The 18,430-nt window shown below is 42.2% G+C and overlaps 1 protein-coding gene across 2 annotated transcripts in view; it reads right to left on the reverse strand.

Moving 5' to 3' along the window:
* septin9a (septin 9a) overlaps positions 1-18,430 on the reverse strand; it is a 73,660-nt gene that overhangs the window by 51,814 nt on the left and 3,416 nt on the right. The window contains exon 2 of one of the 2 annotated variants that reach the window (XM_066641683.1): positions 11,916-11,987. In XM_066641683.1, coding sequence (XP_066497780.1) covers positions 11,916-11,987 — 72 coding nt within the window. Of the gene's footprint in view, positions 1-5,954; positions 6,074-11,915; positions 11,988-18,430 lie in introns of those variants that run through there. The other variant, XM_066641686.1, reaches the window with a different exon arrangement.

The raw sequence follows: 18,430 nt of genomic DNA on the forward strand, positions 1-18,430 counted from the left end.
CGCTGATGATTTCACTGCTCTTCTGGCTAACACCAGCTCTCCCCCACCCTTCTCTCACTTAAACATGCACACACACACACACACACACACACACACACACACCAAAACCCAATATGTAAATTATAACACATACAGTTCTACGATGAAAAACCCATTTCTGTCTCACAACTAAATTCTGCATGAAACAACCCATATCCTCTTCTGTCCTTGAAACGGTTCTCCCTTGGTCTGAATATAATATTCCTGTGGGTTATTTTACTGAATAACCATCATTAAAAATGTTTGCCTATTGGCTGGCAGGCGCTTCTATGTAAATATCATAATGTAGATATCAGTATCACTGCAGGAATCTGGCATACAGCAAATGGAGCGGCTCTTTCCAAGTGTGCGACTGTGTGTGTGTGTGTTTCAGCTGTTGTAGCTAACCCACACACAACTTGCAGCTGTTTTCAGCAACACACTCCCCAAGCCCCAACAAACCCAAGGTCTGTGACAATTGTCGGCCATGTTGGTGCCAACTGTTATGGTCAGATGTTTTTTTTTATTATTTTTAATGAGCTTTTGCAGAGCTTTGTTTGAGATGGTGCTGAGTTCTAAGCAAAAACAGATTATCTGTAACTTCTTATGTTCTCTTATATAAGAACGTGAAATATCTGAGAGTTAAACACCATTAGGGGGCAGTGTAGGTCTCGGGGCTTATTCAGACTCTCCACGCTTCGTAAAACATAGGGAGTGTGTATTTCCACTGATGTATATGAGATTAAATAATGTACTTGCCTTATACTCCTCTGCACCATTCACACACAAGCACACACACACACACACACCTGCATTATGGCATACAGCTATGTGGTCATGGTCAAGGTAGAAAACACCTTTCACTCACATTTACACCTCTTAATAAATAGTGTGTATGTGTGTGTGTGTGTGTGTGTGTGTGCATGTGTATTTTATTTTGTGTGACAGAACAGTGTGATGAATGTGTGAGAAGGGGTGGCTAGATGTGTGTATAGCTGTTGGTTGTGGAGATACATCATTAGTAGAACTGAACAGAATGGCTACACACACACACACACACACACATCACCTCTGTCATGAGCTGCTCTCCAGGTGCTGTGTACTGTGAGCCGAGTGTGCTGGCAGCATTTACAGCACGGCCGTGTTTACATGGTAACGACTAAATATCACACACACAGCGCTGGCCCGGCTGAGCTCGAACAGCACATGTGTATTATATCTATACTCTATGGCCTAAAGTGTGTGGACGCCTGCTCATCTTACATTTCTTCTGAAATGAATGGTTTTAATAAGTAGCTTTTCCCCAAAAACTACACAAAACTTATCTAAGAATGATATATTAATAAGTACACAGTGCTCATTCACACAGAGCGCCTTTAAGTTTAAAAAAGAAAACATCTGCATGGACACTTATCCACACCTACTGTGATTAGGCTTACAGGTCTGTTACGTTCTGCTATTGTGCGCCCAGCTGTCTCTGGCACGCAGTCTGCATTACTGTGAGTGTGTGAGTGTTTGTGTGTGTGTGTGTGAATACTGTATAACAGCTGTTACTGTGATAAAGTATATTTCTATTTCACTCATACTGACCACTCATACTCTCAAACTTCAACAGAATATTCTACTTATGCATTCATTAAATATTCATGATTCTTCTAAAACACATAGACCAGCTGTGTGAGAGAGAGAGAGAGAGAATAGAGAGAGAGAGAGAGAGAATAGAGAGAGAGAGAGAAGAGAAAGAGAGAGGAGAGAGAGAGAGAGGAGAGGGAGAGAAAGAGAAGAGAGAGATAGATAGAGAGAGAGGGAGAGAGAGAGAGAGAGAGAAAGGAGAGAGAGAGAGAGAGAGAGAGAGAGAGAGAGAAAGGAGAGAGAGAGAGAGAGAGAGAGAGAGGGAGAGAGAGAGAGAAAGGAGAGAGAGAGAGAGAGAGAGAGAGAGAGAGAGAGAGAGAAGAGAGAGTGAGAGAGAGAGATATATAGAGAGAGAAGAGAGAGAGAGGAGAGAGAGAGAGGAGAGAGAGAGAGAGAGATAGATAGAGAGAGGAGAGAGAGATAAAGAGAGAGAGAGAGGAGAGAGAGAGAGAGAGAGAGAGAGAGAGAGGAGAGAGAGAGGAGGGAGAGAGGAGAGAGGAGAGAGAGAGAGAAGAGAGAGAGAGGAGAGAGAGAGAGAGAGAGAGAGAGAGAGAGAGAGAGAGAGAGAGAGAGAGAGAGAGAGAAAAGGAGTGCAACGAAGTGATTTTGAGTACGGAAATTGCAGTGCTGTGTTTTAGAAAGCACTGCCCCCTTGTGGTCAAATAGAGTAACACAACCTAATTAGCCCCTGAAGAAAAGACGCTGCAACAGAAGGTCACGGAGCTGCAGAGTGAGGGCTGCAGGCCACATGAGCCTGGGGTCTGGACTGCATTTATCAGCTCAGATGAAAAGCCATTAAAGATTATGTGAATACAGTAAATCAAAATAATCAGAGGGAAACAGATGCAAGGAGAAAAGCAAGGAGACGCCAGGGACTTTACACAGAGCTTTCTTTTAGCTGAAAAACCTTGAACACAGGGCTGATTGTCACAATTACCAAAACTGCCAAGTAAAAGTCCAAAAGCCCCTGGACAAAATCCCAACAACAAACACTGCATGGAGCTCCTGAGTGGCCCCGTAGTCGTAGCATTGGCTCTGTCTTTGGGAAACCACCAGTTCGATGCCTGTTGATCCCATTCCTACCCACATGGCACAAGCCGACATGGGCATCTGTCAGCTGATGTGACAGACCTGGGCAGTCAGCGCTCTTCTCTGGGGCACTGGTCTATCCATTGACACAACGTACAAAAAGAAGTAGTGGTTGGCCCCAACCAACCCATGACTCCAAGATCTGAATTAAACCTGATGTTGAATGGTGAAACTACACAGTAATATGATAAAAATAGTCCTATGATGCATCTCTAAACAGCTGGGGGATGAGAGAGCCAGCTAACGTTTATAAAGTGCTTTTATGTATCGTTTGAACTGATTCTTTTATTATGCAGTGGTGCTGACAATGCCATTTGTGTGAAGAGGTGGGAACTGTATTCACAGCAGGGTTTTTTCATCTCTCCGCTTTGATCATTCATTTCTCACAAGCAGCTCAACACAGGGTCACAACACTTCACACACGGAGAGCAGAAAGGGTCCTAGTTGCTGAGGTAATGTGGAATTATGTTTTTCTGGATTAGATTCATTTAAAATATCAGAGTTGTGTTTGTTTGGTTCAGTGGCCACTTCATGAGGAAAGAAGACAAACTGAAGCAGGAAGAAATACAGAGTTAAATCTGTTAAACGTGGGTCCCGCTGGGTTTGAACAAATATTTCATGCTTGTGTGTGTGTGTGTGTGTGTGTGTGTGTTTGTGTGTGTGTGTGTGTGTGCGTGTGTGTGTGTTTGTGTGTGTGTGTTTGTGTGTGTGTGTGTGTGTGTGCGTGTGTTTGTGTGTGTGTGTGTGCGTGTGTTTGTGTGTGCGTGTGTATGTGTGTGTGTGTGTGTTTGTGTGTGTGTGTGTGTGTGTGTGTGTGCGTGTGTGTGTGTGTGTGTTTGTGTGTGTTTGTGTGTGTGTGTGTTTGTGTGTGTGTGTGCGTGTGTGTGTGCATGTGTATGTGTGTGTGTTTGTGTGTGTGTGTGTGTGTGTGTGCGTGTGTTTGTGTGTGTGTGTGTGTGTGTGCGTGTGTTTGTGTGTGTGTGTGTGTGTGCGTGTGTGTGTGTTTGTGTGTGTGTGTGTGTGTGTGCGTGTGTGTGTGTGTGTGCGTGTTTGTGTGTGTGTGTGTGCGTGTGTTTGTGTGTGTGTGTGCGTGTGTGTGTGTGTGTGCGTGTTTGTGTGTGTGTGTGTGCGTGTGTTTGTGTGTGCGTGTGTATGTGTGTGTGAGTGTGTTTGTGTGTGTGTGTGTTTGTGTGTGTGTGTGCGTGTGTGTATTTGTGTGTGTGTGTTTGTGTGTGTGTGTGTGTGTGCGTGTGTGTGTGTGTGCGTGTGCGTGTGTTTGTGTGTGTGTGTGTTTGTGTGTGTGTGCGTGTGTGTGTTTGTGTGTGTGTGTGTGTGTGTCATGTATTTATCATGTTGTAGGGACCTAAACCTGCTAACATCCCCAAATTTAGCAAACTTCTCTTACTTACCACAAGCTGGTACCTACAACATGAAGGTGATGTTTAAATGTTTAGACTAGTGTTAGTGTTAGGGTTAGGATTAGGATTAAGATTAAGGCTTAAGGTTAGGCTAGTAGTGAAATGAATGAATGTCTATGTAAAGTCCTGGCAATGCATGAAAACAAACTTGTCTCTCTCTCTTTTCCTCACTCTCTCTCTCTCTCTCTCTCTCTCTCTCTCTCTCCCTGTGTGTGTGTGTGTGTGTGTTAAGAGAGCAAACGCACTCCTGTTGGACGGCACGCAGAGTGAATCCATGTGAATCCATACACACAGCTGGGAATGCATTTCCCCTTCGCTGCTGTCCACCATCCCACTGGCCTCCACTCCTCCACTCTCATTCTGCTCTCCATCTGTCCCCCTCCTTCCTTCACTATTCATCCCTCTCTCCCTGTCCCTGTCCCGCCTCACTGCAGAATCTTTCACCGCAGACATCTGGCCCTTCTGCACCACGGCTCGAAATATTTGTCCAACAGGGCCCGACTATTCCTGTCTGAGGGGCTGGTCACTGGGCGTCATTTTTCAAATAATATCAAGCCCCGAGTTTGAATTTCACATTCGGCTGTTTCTCTGCTCATCCCTTTAACCTGAGACTGCACTAACCATTTCTGAATTGTGTTTTGTCAGATCTGATTACGGCTGTACGATTATTAATATTATTAACCATGTTGAGTCATTCTACAATCGATTAATCATTCCACTGTTATTTTGATTAAAGGAACACTAGGTAACACACACTCAGAGTCTTTGGAACAGTGATGTAAAAGTGACTTAAACTTGGGGGAACCTCAGGAGCAAACTCCCTAAAGTTACATAGTGCAGTTTCTAGAGTAGCAATGATAGAGGCACTATTCACACTATTCCAGCTCTGTGAAACGTCACAGTGATTTTGAAGCTGTGGTTAAAATGTACAAATATTAATTGTTCCTTTAATAGATTCCATGATTCTATGATTAAGAAAGTCACCATTCAAAGTTTGCTTTATGCATAGTGTAGCTATACTGCCCCCTAGAGTTCCTATTATAATCTATCCCAATGACCATGTGGTTCACATGAACATTATATCCCGCTAATTGCTCCCTAGCAGCTCTACATAGAGTCCCAGAATCTCACACACATAGACAGTTAAGTGTCTGAATTAATCTGATAACAGGGAAAAATGTCTGATTTGCTGATTTACATAAAGTCTGATTTAATCCAGGGTCCACTGGTAGAACGGCCACTAGAAGAGCTTTATTCTCTGTGCTTAAAAAGAGGATCAGTAACCCGCCTGGTGTTATAGGGTCAGTTATAAAGGTGTGTTGAAGCCGCCCTGCACTTTGCTCTTTATTAATTTAGCCGCTCATTCAGAAAGACAGTGTTAACAGCAACTTATGACACACCACATGCGCAGACTGGCAGACTGAGGACTGTTCAGAGCAAATACACAGACTCTTTATGGGTAGCTATTACAGCCTGGCTGGTTTCCTCTTCCAGTCAAAGCTTGTGGAAAATCCAGCCAGTGGAACATATCACGAAACTGCCACCAGGGACAAAAGTAGTACGGAATAAACATCTTTTTCCATGAAAAAAAGTTCAGGAACAGTCTTCAGAAGTGTCGGTTTGAACAAATCCTATTGATCTCCGATGAATCAAAGACACGTAAAGCAGATCACAGCAGAGAAAAGCCAGAGTCAGACTCTTACAAACAACTCTCCTACACAACAATGGAAAATACCGCAAAATCACTGTAACTAGGTGCTCTAAGGGAGAGAATTTGGCACATAGCCCACGACTTACCTGCGATTTTGTCCCCCTCCATTGCTGGACACACACACCACACACACACACACCCTCCGCAGCCACATGTAGCCTCAGCTTCTCTCCTCCAACGTTTTCTTTTTTTTTTGGACTTCCCTTTTCTCTCCCCCTACGGCACTCGCTCCCTCACACTCTCTCTCTCTCTCTCTCTCTCTCTCTCTCTCTCTCTCTCTCTCTCTCTCTCTCTCTCTCTCTCTCCCCCCTTTCCTCTCTCTCTCTCTGTCTCCTCGGTTTAATTTCTTCCGTGTGCTGTGATAATGAGTGCATCCAGGATTACAGCATACCCATGTGCTGATCATATGGAGTTTTTGTTGCTTCTATTTTTCCTCTTTGTGTTAAGAGTTATTCTCTCTCTCTCTCTCTCCTCTCTCTCTCTCTCTCTCCCTTCTCTCTCCCTTTTAAATTGTTCAATTGCAAGGCATTTTTCTTAATGGTGTTTTAAGGACTTTTAACGTCAGTTAGTTTCTCTCTCCCACTCTTTCTTCTTCTCTCTTCTGTTTCTTTCCCTCTTTCTTTAATTTTTTTTCACTCTTTCCTTTCCCAGTTTCTAGCCCTCTCTCTCTCCTTCTATTTCCTCCCTTTTTCTTTGCATTTCTCTATTTTTTTTCTCTCCTTCCTCCGCCTGCTTTTTTTTATTTTCCCTCTCTTTTGTTTCTGATTCCCTCCCTTGCTCTCTCTCTCTCTCTCTCTCTCTCTCTCTCTCTCTCTCTCTCTGCTCTGACACTAAGGCAGTATTGTATCTCAGATGGAAACTCAAGGCCATGTGATTTGAGCTCCTTTTCCCAAAATATCTCTCTCTCTTTCTCAGTGGTATGAGGAATCCATGTCTGCCTTGTCAGGATCTTCCTCAGGGTGTGTTCAGCGTGTGTGTGTGTGTGTGTGTGTGTGTGTGCTCAATGAAGAGTGATAGTACATCGATCACTCGCTTGGAACAGCCCCATAGCAGGCAATTCAAACACACACTCATTAACACACACTACACACAAACACCTCCATTCAATTCAATTGACGTCCTTTCACTCATTCACTCTTCCATTGGCTGTAACACATAGCTTTGCAGTGTGTTGCTCAAACCGAGTAAACACAGCTTTCTGCAGTTATTTGGAGAGCACAGGCTTTTTCTTTGCTCAGGAAGTAATCACCTTTGACCTATCCACCACATTCAAGAGGTCAATGGTCATTTGCTAAGGAGGCGGAGTCCAAATACACCCAGGAGTCCCAGGGCCTGGCCCAAAGCTCACTTGTGGTTGTGTTTAAACACACACCAATGTGATTTATACACTATGTCCAAATATACTCTGACGCCTCTTCTAATTAAAGCCACGTTAAAGTGCAGCTATTGCTGACCAAGGAGTTCAATCATGAACACACATTTTCTCATGCACTGAAAAGCATTACCGATGCTCTGGAGCAGCTGCACATGAATCTAATGTAATAATGCCACAGTGTTGTTGTTGTTTCTCGAGGCCGATCACAGCTTAGTCAGGCACGAGTTCCGAAAGATCAGTAGTGCTTTCAACTCTCGCTGGATTTTTATCGTCAGCCACCAATCTCAGGAGCGTTTGAACCTCTTTTCACAGGCCATGGTGTAGCTTTACTAGCCGCCATTTTGAGTCGAATAAAAACAAATGTGGTCGTTAGTGTTGCTAGGAGAATCAACAATTTCCTAAATTTTCTCTAGCCAATCACGCACTAAGCTCTACTGCTCAGCCCTACAACTCTGTGACAACTCTCTCAATTTTTGGTTGGGAAAGAGGAGTTGGGCCGAGGGGGAGGGCTATTTATCCCTTGAAAAGGCGCACACTTCAAACAAAGAACTATGGCAATACGGCAGTGCAAATGACTGAATAATGCCAAAAAATACTGCTTTTAAAGTAATAAACTAGTTATGATGCAGTAAAAAGTAGCATAATGCTCATGTGGCTAAATGCAATCAAACCGCACAGGTTTCTTTGAATGTTAACAGGGTTGTGAGGTTGTATAAATCACAATCCTGGTTTATTTTTAAATACATTTCTATGTTTTATTGTATTTTATACACTTAGGCCCCACGTGCTTCTAATGTTCAGCAGTTAATTTTATGAGCAACACATTTTCACTTCCATTTTTGGGGATGTGACTTAAGCCTAGACACAAATCACAGTTTTAATCCTCAACGTTTAATTCAGGTGTGCAAATAGATGTTATTTCTCCAGGTCAATGCTCTGTGCCCTCAATCACATAATAAATACTCAAACAATAAACCGCCATAAAATCAAACCAGAGAAACGACATAAATGCCTTTGTTCCAGTGTCACAGTTAATCTGCAACTGAAGATGTACACAGCTGTGCTCGCGTTACACACAAATATCTCCTGACTCATAAAGCTCGATGCCCAAAGGCTTGAAGGCGCGAAGGAACAATGGCGGCACTATGAGAGAGTTCACAGATCTACACCCACTGTAAAAGCCCCACATTCATTAAAGAAATGCTCCAGCATTTTTTAAACTAACAATTGTTGGCTACATCTGTATCATATGGTGAGTAATAACAATGGAAAAATCATGTTTACAGTAAACAAAATTATGTTAAAAGTCAATGGTGTGCTTAATCACACATTCACTCACACACTCACACCTACAAACACTTTTTTTGAGTCGTCAATCCACCTACCAACATGTGATTTTGGACTGTGGGAGGAAACCGGAGCACCCGGAGGAAACCCACGCAGACACAGAAAGAACACACCACACTCCTCACAGACAGTCACCCGGAGGAAACCCACGCAGACACAGAAAGAACACACCACACTCCTCACAGACAGTCACCCAGAGGAAACCCACGCAGACACAGGGAGAACACGCCACACTCCTCACAGACAGTCACCCGGAGGAAACCCACGCAGACACAGAAAGAACACACCACACTCCTCACAGACAGTCACCCGGAGGAAACCCACGCAGACACAGGGAGAACACACCACACTCCTCACCGACAGTCACCCAGAGGAAACCCACGCAGACACAGGGAGAACACGCCACACTCCTCACAGACAGTCACCCGGAGGAAACCCACGCAGACACAGAAAGAACACACCACACTCCTCACAGACAGTCACCCGGAGGAAACCCATGCAGACACAGGGAGAACACACCACACTCCTCACAGACAGTCACCCAGAGGAAACCCACGCAGACACAGGGAGAACACGCCACACTCCTCACAGACAGTCACCCGGAGGAAACCCACGCAGACACAGGGAGAACACACCACACTCCTCACAGACAGTCACCCGGAGGAAACCCACGCAGACACAGAAAGAACACACCACACTCCTCACAGACAGTCACCCGGAGGAAACCCATGCAGACACAGGGAGAACACACCACACTCCTCACAGACAGTCACCCAGAGGAAACCCACGCAGACACAGTGAGAACACGCCACACTCCTCACAGACAGTCACCCGGAGGAAACCCACGCAGACACAGGGAGAACACACCACACTCCTCACAGACAGTCACCCGGAGGAAACCCACGCAGACACAGGGAGAACACACCACACTCCTCACAGACAGTCACCCGGAGGAAACCCACGCAGACACAGGGAGAACACACCACACTCCTCACAGACAGTCACCTGGAGCAAACCCATGCAGACACAGGGAGAACACACCACACTCCTCACAGACAGTCACCTGGAGCAAACCCACGCAGACACAGGGAGAACACACCACACTCCTCACAGACAGTCACCCGGAGGAAACCCACGCAGACACAGGGAGAACACACCACACTCCTCACAGACAGTCACCTGGAGGAACCCCACGCAGACACAGGGAGAACACACCACACTCCTCACAGACAGTCACCCGGAGGAAACCCACGCAGACACAGGGAGGGAGAACACACCACACTTCTCACAGACAGTCACCCGGAGGAACCCCACGCAGACACAGGGAGAACACACCACACTCCTCACAGACAGTCACCCGGAGGAAACCCATGCAGACACAGGGAGAACACACCACACTCCTCACAGACAGTCACCCGGAGCAGGAATTGAACCCACAACCTCCAGGCCCCTGGAGCTGTGTGACTGCGACACTACCTGCTGCGCCACCATATTATTATTATTACACTCACTTTATTGGGGCTGAAAAAACAAAACAAAGCCGCAGGGTCAAGAGAGAATCTGCAGAACAGAAACAAACATCTACAGCCAATCAAACACAAGCTCCCAATTTAGAAAACATCTGCTAATGAATCCTCACATAACATTCAGCTGTTACTTAAATACAGACTGATCCACAAAAGCCCTTCTGCTTTAGTGGAGTACAGAGCATCTGTGGCAGCAGGGATCAGCAGCATCCGCAGCAGTTTAGTTTCAGTGTGATTTTTGTCTCTGTTTGCTGTAAACGTGTAAATAGTGGGTTTACTGAGGTTGCCAGGTCTCCACATGAGACTAATCATATGCATCTTGGCATCAAACAAGAAGTCCATCCACTCTGTGTTTGCTGCACATGTGTTTGCATGGATGTGATTTTGTAGAAGCACTCTCACGACCCTCCGGGACCATGTCGGGACCCCCAGCGGGGCCATGACCTCCAGGTTAAGAAGCCTGTTCTATATAAAGTCAGCAGTCAGAAGAGGTGTGTAGCAGTGAGCTCCATTTTCAGTTCCATGGAGTTCAGTGGCACTTTAATTGATTTGTATCTTCCTGAGTATGTCCAAATGATACAAACCTCTATGCTACGTTATCTATGCTCCCCTTGTTAAAATGTAGTTACTCACTTTGTGTTAAATTGATTTATTTTGCAATTATTTGTACTTTTTTATTGCACTCATTTTTTATATGTGTAGGATACACTCTGCCTCTGATCCACACACACTCCTAGAATATTCTCCACTTAAAACAAAGCCTGACCCTCACTGGCTCATCAGCACCATCTGTTGGACAAACAGTGTAAGGAGTCATTTTCCGTGGCAAAACCATTACACGTATTACAGATGTTACATACATTTATTTTCTCTCTTTATGGCTTATAATTAAACTTTTGCATGATGTCATATGTTACCGCCTCCGTGGCTGTGACATCACTATTATGGTGACTTCAAAATGGGCAGCTTTTCAGCTTAGTTAATATAATAAGCATATGGTGCCTGATTATGTACATGCATGTGTGTGTGTGTGTGTGTGTGTGTAACAGAGAAGTGTGCTCTCAGGGCAGCTGAACCAGACAGAAATACTGACACAGCAAAAGCAGTTTGCTCTTCTCACTGGGAGAGGATGCCTCAGGAATGAGCAGTCGTCATAGTCACACATACATACTCACGCATAAACACACACACACACACACACACACACAGAAAAACCAAAGTCACTTGGAATTTCTATACAACAACAACTTATAAAGTAGAGAATAAAGTATATGATGCATATAGATTATCTCTGTCTGTCGTTGTACATACGTTTTGTTTGTGAATTTGAGCAGCGAAGAGAAGGAAGTGATGTTTCTAATTAAAAGGCCACAGAGTGGAAACTCTAGGCTGTGGTTTCTAATAAAGTGACCAGAGAGTAGAAACATAAGCTTAGGGTTTCTAATAAAGTGGCTAGAGGGTAGAAACACAACATTGGGGTTTCAATGTAGTGGCCATCATTGTCCAATGAGTGCTTCGTTCACATATTTCCAAATATGTGAGTTAAAGTGAAAACTAAAATGACGTTAAAGTATCTTATTACTACGTAATACATTATTTATATTTGTTATATATTATGTATACGTTTGATTAACTTTTAAATTTATTTATACATATATTACATGTTTATTTTACACATTACTGTGTATAAATTATATTCATTCATTCATTGTCTATAACCAATTTTTCATGTAATTGTTGCTCACATGACTAGACTCTCAAAAATATAACTCTGTACAATCTATAGCTACCACACTCACCAGCTCCAGCAGCACCAGCAGAGTCACTTCTCTCCAGCCTCCGCACCCTACTGTTTGTGGAACGGGCAATACCTGCAAATACACACACTCTTGTCATTTGCACTGATTACAGGTATTTCTTCTCTCATTTCCGAACAGTTTTTTTTATGGTGTTCCCCAGGGGTCAGTTGTGGGTCCCCTCCATTTAATCACTTCACTTCACCACTTATCTTGCACTTACAGATTATTCAAATGTACACAATACCTTTTCATAAATGTACTTAAAAAATAAATTTAAATATTCCATAGCAATAGGATATTAACAGTGAACAGAAATACGTTTTACAAGTTTAAGATCTTTATAAACCAGATGTTTATTGTCACACAAATGGGCATTTCATATATAGAGTTGCCTTGAAAGCTGAAATACCCTGAATATCCTGTAATTACTTTTTGGCTTTTATAAAACCAAAGCTGTCTCAGCAGATCCAACTATATGCATCTGGAATAAAAACAAGGAACTGTACTTTATTATTTCACAAAGATGTGCCATGGCAAAGTTTCAACCTGGCAAGCTTAGAGAAAGATCAACACTTCTGATAAACACACACATGCATACACATGCACACAAATACACACTCAAACCTGTACAAGAAACACACTGGATAAGAGGTGTTTAGAGTATGTTGACCTATTTTACTCTCTGAGCATGAAGAAAATAAACTTTGTATTTACTCACTTTCACTTTGACAGAATTCAGGTTGCACAATCTTAAAGTTCAGGCCAAGAATGCGGAGGAGACAAACAAGCGATCAGATGAGATAGAAGAGCAGAGATAGTGAATTATTAGTGTGTGTGTGTGTGTGTGTGCACTGCAACTTCACTAGCAGACATTCTGAAAGCAAAAGGTTTGGAAACCTATATTACTCAGTTTGTTCAATCTAACCCCAGTTAGCGACAGTTTAAAAAGAGTGGGTGCATGGCTGAGTGATTGCATTATTAATCAGTTGGAACTGGCAATAATTTAAGGTGGATTAACATTTAAAGATTAAAAATATGGTCCATCCGCCAAGAAAAAAGGCACCTTTTGTGAAAATGGTAGCTCACAAATATTTCCGGTGTAGACTCAATGGTACAGGGTGAGTCTGACAATCAGATTTAAATAAGCAGCTGGCTTTTTGTTGGACCCCATTTGACTTCTGTAGTGAAGTGAACTGAAGTGAAACATGTAGAAACCACAAAGGCTCTTCAGCATTTTCCATTCCCAGACCGTGCAAGACGAGCGCAGAATACTGTATTTTAAGCTAAGCACCTCTGGAAATAGAGCATTTTGTGTTGCGGGTCCAAAGCTGTGGAATAGTCTTCCCGATGAACTGCGAGCTTGTTCATCTGTAGATGTTTTTAAAATCAGACTAAAAACTCATCTTTTTAAACTAGCATATGGATGATACTATGTATATGTCTCTATGGTCATTTTATGTTTGTATGTGCATTTACCTTTTATTGACTTTCTTCTTTTTTTTAACTTTTTTATTTTCATTTTTATTTTTATTTTTATTTTATTTTATTTTTTATTCTTTATTTTTATTATCTATTGTACAGTGTCCTTGGGTCACTTGAAAGGCGCTTTCAAATAAAATTTATTATTATTATTATTATTATTGTATGTTTTGTCTTGACCTCTTTTATTCATAACAAATACTTAGCCTGACGTTAAAGCTGTGTTTCTTCATTACAAAAGTCAAGCTAAACAATCATCTAAAGCGACCGTATTCAGGGCTGGACAGTGATTCAGCATTTACAGATCTGCTCTCAATCAAAATGCCATTCTGTTATTAACGAAATAATTGATGCTTTGGAAACCTCCATTACAGCAAATTAAATCTAAACGCCCAGTGGTGATCTGTAAACTTAGGGCGCCATACGCTGGGATCTTTCAGCTGAATAAACACAGGATTATTCCCTCTCTCTGATAAAGTGCAATAACACCCCTCAATTCTCTGATAGATTGCCCTGTGAAGGACTGGCGCCCCCTCCAGGGTGTCTCCCGCCTTGCGCCCAATGATTCCAGGTAGGCTCTGGACCCACCGCGACCCTGAACTGGATAAGAGTTACAGATAATGAATAAATTCTCTGATAGATCAAAAAATAGGGCTTGTTTTTTCAAGTCCATCTCTCAGAGATCCAGATTCACACTAATTCTGAGTCAAGATCAACGTCACAGGAATTTTCATGAGTACAGCAAAAAGCAGGAAGCTAACTATATTTGGTGTATGGATGTTTAAAAGCCCCATGTCCTACATTAGTCATGGGATCATGTACCAAAAATACAGACAATTACTCCTTACAGTACTTTCTCCAACCTCTTAAATGTAAACTGTTTTATTTAGTGTCTTTAAGAGGAATAACTGACAATATACTCTGTTCTGATTGGCTATGTGTCCTGTGCAAGTGTTATAGCACATTTATTTTTTATGTTTTATTTCGCCGTTTGTTAAATTCAGTGCATAAATGTGTTCAGGAAAATCAGAGCACTTTTGGCAGTCCCTCTGAGAAGAGTGTTCACTATAGATGCTGTAAATATAAATGCAAATGCCATATTTTAATTTTTATAATGAACAAAACCTTTTTGATCAGAGGTGTTTCCAAAACCTTGTAAAGTTTGACATTGCTTCATCACTTATTGACACACACCACAGTCATCACACTGGGCTAGAGGGCACTTACCATGTTTATAATGCAAATAAAGACAAGTGCATGAATGTGTGTGTGTGTGTGTAAGTAAGTAAGGTGAGAGCTGATCGCCTAGATCACAAGTGACGCAAATGCATCACTGACAACCTTTTATCAGCTGTGCCCTCATGGGGAATTTGATGCTTTTTGTTGCTAGCAATGACACAGTGTACAGTCATTACAACAATTTCCTAAAAGATAAAACATACCATCTTTACCTGAAAGTCATGGCTGATCACTGAAGTTTGCTTCCCTGACATTAATATTGGATTTATGAAGCTAATGTAGATAAGAAATATAATGGAAGCTTATTATCACATGCTAGCATGCTAACTTGATGGCAACCATTTAAGGCAGATTTGTTATGCTTTATTAGCAGATCTCCATTTGTCTTGAAGCTACAGTTTAAAACCTAAGAGATAATCTTCAGACATTTAGCATGTCCTGGCTGATCTGGAATAAAGGCGATGGGACATTTAAAGTAGTTAGTTTTGAGTTAGCAAAAGGTTATATTTTGATGTTTGCTGTATTGATTAGGTCAAAGGATATAGCGGCACCACTGGGGTTTTATTTTGTGGTTACTCAGGGCAGTGCATGTAAAGGCATCTACTTTCAGGCGCTTGACAAAGCAGGTGGTGTTTGAGTAAGAGGCTGTTTCATTGTTTGTATAGCACACACACACACACACACACACACACACACACACACAGGTTCTTTAAATGTTACTGCAGGCCTCATTTCTTTACTGGAAAATTTCCCAACTCTGCAGGAACTGTTAAATGAACAGAAGCAAAACATCATGCAGCAACAAATCCCCTCACTGTTACAGACATGGTTGGCAATGAATAGCAATTGTCCAACACCTCTTCCTTATTTATTTAGAAATAAATTACTAGGGGCTAGGTGTTTTGGCACCATGATGGTCAGAACAAATATATAAACCTTTATCAAGCCACATTTTTATACTAATTAATAAACATTCGTGTATTATTAGAATGAAAACAAAATAAGGAAACTAAAACTTCATCTATTTTAATTTTGCCCATATCTATTACGTTCTTAAACTTGAAGTTTTGGGGGCAGCTAGAGTCTACTAGTGTCTATATTAGCCTAGTTAGTTATGTATAACTAATAGTTATAATAAAAACAACATGCCATTAGGTCAGCCAGAGTGGCACTGCTAATTTCTCAGTTTGATTCTTAAGTATTAGCATTAGCTAAAGCAGTCTTTTGGCTAGTTGGCTATCATATACATATCATGGTATTGCTAATACTAGCATCATCTTAAGCCAGTCAAAATGAACATGTTTTATATTTCACTGTAACATTGTCTCATTACAGAGCTAAAGAATTAGGACAAATTCTAAAAAATGTAGCCTAGTTAGCTAAATTAGCCTTAACCAATAACAGGGCTACTAGTATAGCAACATGCTGTTAATCAGCCACAACAAACTGATGTTATTCTGCAATTTAACTTTTTACCAGTATGAGGCTAAAGCCTTAGCATTTAGCCAGGAAACAGTCAGTTATGTTTAGAAGCCAGCTAAATCAGCCAGCTATAAATACCTTAACAGAGTTGATCCTGCAAAACAAAAGAAGCAAGCCACAATGGAACAGCCCAGAGGAAAGATAAATCAAAAAGGAGATTTTCTTAATGTCTTTGTAGCTTCAGATTCGATGGAAAAACAAAGGAGTTTTAGCATAAGTCTCCTACTGCTCAAATGTGTCTTCTGAGATAGACTTCAGTATTCTCATGTGTGTCTACACTTGAGTTATAAGGGAGATCTCAAAATGTGCTCAGATTTGCCAGATGAACTAACCTTACTCTCTTCTTTTGTGTTTCTTGTGTTTCATGCCTCCTTTTTTGTCTCATATTTTTCTCCTAAGGAACTGTAGGAGAATCACAATTATGTCTCCTGAGCCATTAGAGACCAACCTATGAGCAACGGAATTTTCCTCTGGGAGGTCTATTTTTCCACTGTTGTTGTTAGAAACAAACCAAAAATAACAAATATGAGGTGAATAAAGTTTGCTATGTTAAATATAGGTAAATCACAAAAATTTGTGAAGCACAGTGGCGTGAATAACTACCCTGAGACACTCACTGAAGTCTCAGCTGTTTAATCCTGAATAAACTGTGTTTAACAAGAGACGAAAGGTTTCAGCACCATCTTTAAGTGGGTAGAACGCTAAGATCTTGTGCTAACAGGAATGCTCTGCAGTGACGCAAGACTGCTATCCCCTGTCATTATCTTCAGGTTAATGCGTTATACACGAAATGAGTCAAGACGCCGCTCCAGAGCTCTCATGATTCATTCCTCAGAAGGACATGGCATTGATAACGGACACAGATAATGACATGGCCTAGGCTTCGGCAGATGTCCAAAATACTTGCACACATAACCACAGTAGGGCCAGACATCAAGGTAAGCACATGCTCAGCCACTGAATCTTCTTCCAGAGAGAATAATATCTCACTCATAATTAGTCAATTCAGCTACTTTAAGCTTTAAGCTCACAGTTGACACACAGATACACAAAAAGGGATGCTATGGAGCAGCTGCACATGAGCCCAAGGTCACCATGTGTCAGATATAGGGGTAGGCGTGTCACTCTGAGGCGATGGAGTCCCATCAAATCCTTTGTGATGCAGTAATAATCATCCAACATCAGTGTCTGAAGTCTCTAATGCTTTTGTGGCAAAATGCTATCAAATTCTCACAGAAATGTTCCAACATCTAGAGTAAAGCCAAAGTTGGAACAAGCAGCCTATTTATACCTTGAGTGCTATAGCAGTGTTACTGTGCTAACACTTCTGAAAGGTAAGAGCCACATTCCTGCGCCTGAAACATAATAATTATAAACCCGCAATCTGCTCTCAGAGAAATACAGAGGGGTGGTGAAATGGAGAGAGGATGAACCAGAGACATAGAGAGCGAAATACAGAGGTAAAAAGACAGATATAAGAGAGAGAAAGGAAGGAAAGAAAGAAAGAGAGAGGGGGCCATCTGTTTTGTCGTCTTTTTAATAATTATAATGACTATCATCCAAACATGGTGATCCAGGAGCTGAGAGAAAGATGCATGAAAGGAGAAATATCTCCATAAATTCAACTGGAAACATCTGCGAAGTGTGGGCTTGCTGCAGTATTATGTGAAAGTGTGCTTTATTAAATTTGCAAATATTATTCTGTTGTGTCTATTTTGTTTGTTTTCATTTCTCACTAAGCGCTTGTTGCCAGATTTCCTCAGTCCTTCACAGGACGACACACACTCACACCTATGGACACTTTTGAGTTGCCAGTCCACCTACCAACATACGTTTGTGGACCACGGGAGGAAACAGGATCACCTGGAGGAAACCCACGTGGTACATAGGGAGAACCCACCAAACTCGTCACATGCAGTCACCCAGAGCGGGACTCGAACCCCCAACCCCAGAGCCCTGGAGCTGTGTGACAGCGACACTACCTGCTGTAGTGAATCTGAATGTGAATCCAGAAAAACAAACATTTGTTTAACATATTTGCCTCGAGCTGGGGAAGTTCTGCTTTTATTTTTCTAAACACTGCAGCACTGTTCTGCCATGGGATGGTACTGTAGTAAAGTGACCAGTCATCTCACTCCTGTTTGTCCTGACTGATTTAGCTCCTTTCCAAATGGAGGACTGCACAGCCTTTTAGAAAAAAAAAGCAAACGTAGACCATTCCAAAGACACTGGAAGGATCTCCACCAGTAGCCCTGGTCCAGCTGAGCAGAAGGGCTGTATATGGCTGATCTCAATATATAAGCAGTTCCCCCCAA

Source organism: Hoplias malabaricus, chromosome 13, assembly GCF_029633855.1.
Source record: "Hoplias malabaricus isolate fHopMal1 chromosome 13, fHopMal1.hap1, whole genome shotgun sequence".
NCBI lineage: Eukaryota > Metazoa > Chordata > Actinopteri > Characiformes > Erythrinidae > Hoplias > Hoplias malabaricus.